At 35.1% G+C, this 5,088-nt stretch overlaps 1 protein-coding gene across 1 annotated transcript; it reads right to left on the reverse strand.

The window, feature by feature from the left end:
- Positions 1-439: 439 nt before the first annotated feature.
- LOC113340680 (LOB domain-containing protein 12-like) lies at positions 440-1,410 on the reverse strand. The gene is made up of 2 exons (XM_026585802.1): positions 1,056-1,410; positions 440-893 (listed from the first exon to the last, which is right to left on the reverse strand). The coding sequence occupies exons 1-2, from the start codon at positions 1,209-1,211 to the stop codon at positions 474-476; spliced, it is 576 nt and encodes a 191-aa protein (XP_026441587.1). The 5' UTR covers positions 1,212-1,410; the 3' UTR covers positions 440-473.
- Positions 1,411-5,088: the final 3,678 nt, after the last annotated feature.

Below are 5,088 nucleotides of genomic sequence, written 5' to 3' on the forward strand. Positions count from 1 at the left end.
AATTAACAAATATTTAAGGTTTAACTAGTACAGTACTGCATGGGGTTCTGTTCTGTGTTTTTGTGTTATGAATTTCCAAGTTTCCACCATCTAACTTCCTTGTGCTTCACTTCCACGGTTCCACCTCCATCAGCACGTGCATGATCAAGAAAACTCTTCCCACAAGTTGAAGAAATATATAATAGGAGTCATAGAGAATGAGATCAGAGGACATGTACATGTATGTGCACCGCCCCTTGTCTCCACGCGTTAATCAACTAGATGACCTTTGTTTTGTTTAATCTATCAAGTTACACACAAAACCCTAATTTACTCAATCTATTTTTGTTTCACATGGCTTAACTTGACCTTGCATTCAATATACGTATGCTTTTGAGTTAGAACAGGTTAGTTAAGATAGTAAATTTTGATACTCATTATTTTGACAAACATATTTTCCATTAAACATCATGAAACTAAAGTAGTACTTATGATCATGTCCAAAGAGACTCTCTTTTTAGAGGATCTTGGTGAATTACATTACTATTATTAGAAGATGTAAAGTTGAGATACTGAGCAGGAAGTAGACTGTTGATGTTGAGGTTATTGGAATGATGGTGATTTTGAAGATTAAACAGTGCTGATTTCTCAATATCTGAAGTGAAATGAGTAAGATGATGATTAAGAGTATCTAACTGAAGCTGATGTTGAGTGCTGGGCATAGTTGATTCTGGCTGCATCTGGATACAAAGAATCTCAGCTTGAGCAACTGCTAGTTGCATTTGCAATTGTGAGACTTGGTTTTGTAGGTAGGAGATTGCTCCAACGCATCCATAAACTGGGTCTCGAACTCTTGCATTTGCTTCGTATACTAGACTGCTCACCGCATCTCCTCGCTGTTGTAGTGGAAGATCCTATGTTTATAGAACAAGAAAAAACTGATTAGTAATGATTCAATTTACAAAACTAAATCAAAACTAATGCGTAGCGTGTTTAGGCATCTCATATCGCGGTGGTCCCAAACATTATTAGCAGTTTTAAAGTTAAACGTAGACGGTAACTGTTTGTGTATATACCTGCAACATCTTGCTAACATTGCTAGCTCCAAAGACCTTATGGACAATGGCAAACTTATGAGGATCATCGGAAGGGAAGTATGGTGCAAAAACACAATCTTTGGCACATCGTCGTCTCAACAGCTTGCAGGAAGCACACGGAGAACTACCCCCCATAGTAAGAAGACAAGAAGAAAATGTGATAAAAATTTAGCGAAGAAAAGGAGAGGAGAAAAGTTGTGTGCAGTGAGATAGGAAAAAATGACCTTAACACAAGCTATCTGTTGAAAGATATTGAGATTGAGGGAACATATTTATAATGGTTTGAGGATGTAGGACTCCAAGCCTAGCTAGATAGCTAGAAAGCTAAGCCTCTCTTTCTTGGTGAACTAATGAAAGTGGGAAAGGAGGTAGTGGTATTTTATGACCGGCAATTTAGAAAATATATGTGCTTCCGAAATTGAGATGGTTTTCTCAATTTCCCCATTTTTTAGATTCATTTTATAATGTTATTTAACCCTTTAATTTATTTTATAATTCTTGAAAATTCGTAATATGTGGCTCAAGATGTGTCCCATAATCCAAAATAAATTTCATACCTCAAAATTTTGCAAATTCCATTGCAAATAATTTGCCTGTTGATATATTATGTATGACTAGTAACTCAAAATCTATATTGTAACCTCTAAATTTTCAGGTGATTTGCAATTGGTCCGTACTCGTTCATGATTTTTCTCATGACCTCAATACGAAAGCTATCTTGTATTAAAATAAATTTTTACTCGGACATCTGTTTTTCAGATCTGAAATATATGTTTGTAACTAAAAGTTTACGTTACGACTCGGATATTATTAATTATTGTAACTCAAAATATAATACTGCACAAAATTTAGCAAACGGTGATCCCAACCTTGTTTGGTGACTCAAAATCTGCTCTGAGACTTATAAATTGTCATGTTACATAAAATTCCCGGTAAATCAAACCCTCGGTGTAACTTAAAATTTCCATGTAACACAAGTTCTCTTTTTAACCCAATATTCAACTATGTAGACCAACATTTGCAGTTTAACCTTACGCAATTTGGTATAAATTTACTAGTAGTAACCGATATTACTTGTTCGGTATGTAAACTAACTTCTTTAAACTTTTGCACACGTTTATTAATACTTTTACCCACTACAACATTACAACTGATCATACAGACAAAATTTAATCTTTAATCAAATTAAGCACCAACTCTGCAAATAGGTTGCGGTGAGAGGGGTAGCTACGAACTAATTATGTCTGACGCCTCCGAGCCGCGTGAGGAGTTGGCAGTTAGCTTAGCAATATACCAATATCAATGTTCTTTTCCATGCAAGTAAATTGCTCTGCCACTTTTTGACTCTTCTTCTTCTAATGCTGCTAGTATTTCTAGTATTGTTTTTCTTTGAAACCCAATGTGTCCTCTCCTCCTCTTCTTGAACATTAATGAAGAGAGTGATGAGAGAATAATTAATTAATTTGGGTTTAGAGTTAGGAGTTAATGAAGAGACACACACAGTCTTGAGAGACCATTTGAGTTAAGAAAAACTCGAGGTGATGAATGTTTGTTGACAGACATTCACGTGACTACTACTCATCCTTTCTCTCTCGTAATTAATTCGACGCTATTAACGACGTTCTGGGTGTACTTATCCAACAATTAATTTATTAACCTTATTTTAAATCAAAAATCAAAGTATGCTTTAGTTTTGGATGCTATACGATTTTGAATTCTAATGTTCATACAATGAATAACCCATTTGCGAATGTAGAACTAGTTTCATGAATCGTGCACTCTCTTAGAAAAAAAGAAAGTTTCGGATTCCAGGAAGAAAAAAAAAGGCAAACGAGAAAATAAACAAATCAGAATATCATTTTTTCCGAAACAAAGAAATAGTAAGAACAAAATTATAGGAAATTACAGAGACCACAAAGGTCAAAGGTCAAGTTACATGCTCATGCGAGTCCTTTGACTCCTTTCACAATTGTTCAAAATTTGTGCAGAGCTAACTTTGAAAGTTTCTTTATCAGCTATGATCTGCTTAACTGACACAATGATTTCTGCTGCACTTCTCAAATTTTAGTCCCAAAACGAATGGTTTTGAGATTAAGTTCCGGTCAACTAGCTGGCCAGAATGACCTTAAGTCAAGTACATTGGCCTTTCTCTTTTCAATATTTTACATTGTAGTCAGTCATGGACTCATGGGCCAATCACGAAGTTAAGCATAACTATCATATATGCATCAATGTATTATTAGTGTACGTACTTAAATGAACATGTACGGGAGTAACAAAATACTCAACCGACACACCCACCCCTGTCAAAGTATCTCCAATGAGTCCATGACTCTATGTGCACATGGGGTCAAAATTTTGATCTGTTTTGAGCTTATTTTTCAATTTATTTTTATTCTATTACATCTATTTTCAGTTCCGAGTTTCTGTGTGTTTTAAATTCAACTTTCTTTCCGATTGCTAACCAGTGATGTATTCAGCAACAGACAAACAATGAAAAGTCATTAGCTTCTTCCCTTTAATTTTATTCTTGCTTGGTAGGTGAATAAATCCGGTCACGTCAACCTCATCACTCAAAACCTTAGTGCCTGTTTGGTAGTGTTTTCCAAAACAATTTTCACTTTTCAAAAACAGGGAAAACAGAAAACGATGGGAAAACGTGTTTGGTAGCAGTTTTTCTAAAAACGTTTTTTACCCGTTTTTTGTTTTTGAAAACACCTAAAACAAAAACGAGTTTTCCTCGTTTTCATTTTTTCCTTCTTCTCCTTCAGAAACGAGCGGAGAATTTCCCAGAGGAGGGTATGATTTTGTTTCGATTTCTTTTAGGCTATTGGTGAATCTCCCTTTGTAGTAATCGGGTGTATGATTTGAAGCAGATGGGTTGATTGATTTGGTATCAAGTTTTAGGGTTTGCAGCAATTTTTAGGTATGAATATCTATTTCAATTTCTGGGTTGCATGTATGATTTCTTTTCGATTTCTCTACGATTATTAGCTAATCTCTTTTTGGACTAATGGGTATATGATTTGAAACAAATGTACTGATTGATTTGGTATACGGTTATTAGAAACCACCATTCCTGCATCTTTTAATTGTTGCATATCTGGGCAGTTACAATGCTCCTAATCTAGAATGTAATGATTCTGTAAGACATATTGTTAGTCATATTCCATAAATAAAAGTCTATGTTACATGCTCAGGGTTCTAGAATGTAATGATTCTGTAGGATTGTACAAGCATATTCATTCGAATGAAGCTTAACTCTCAATTTTCTAAGGGGTTCTTATACCATAATGATGCCATCGAAATTATTATCATTCAAGTCAATTTATAATGCTAGAGTAATGCCAATATCTTGTGCTAACAAGGGCATAGGCCTATGGGCATCCATTTGTCTGTAAACAGTTTTTATAACGCTAATGTAGTTTAAAACTAACATACTTTTGTGTTGTACGCCAATTGATGCTAGAGTTTGTTCTCGGTGATTATACTTTCCAAGCAAAGGTTAGTTTATAACCGTTCCAATCCATCACCATGCTCTGCCACGCGTGTAATGTGCATAACTAATTTACAACCGTCAGCCTAGACCATTCTCGCATCATCATGTAAAATCCTTATGTAATAAGCACACACGTAAAATCCTCCTGCACGCACACTTGCAGATTTTAACCGTCTTAAACTCACTGTATTTGATGAGTAACCAAGAAATTTCCTTCTTGATTTTTATTCTGTGATTTTGCATACCTGTGAGCTTTAAGTTCTGTGATTTTGCATACCTGTGAGCTTTAAGTTTTATACAGTATGTATTCTTTAGAAAAAAAGATGGCTTCTCTATCAAGTGATGATAACGTAGATGATATCCGCACATGGCCACAGTATATTGTGGATTACTTTGTCCAATTGGTTCATGATGAAGCCAAAAATGGGTTACAAACCACTACATTGGAGAAGAAGAAATGGGGAGAAATAGATAATGCTCTCTTTGCTAAGTTTGGTAAGAGATACAACATTC

Source organism: Papaver somniferum, unplaced genomic scaffold, assembly GCF_003573695.1.
Source record: "Papaver somniferum cultivar HN1 unplaced genomic scaffold, ASM357369v1 unplaced-scaffold_22, whole genome shotgun sequence".
NCBI lineage: Eukaryota > Viridiplantae > Streptophyta > Magnoliopsida > Ranunculales > Papaveraceae > Papaver > Papaver somniferum.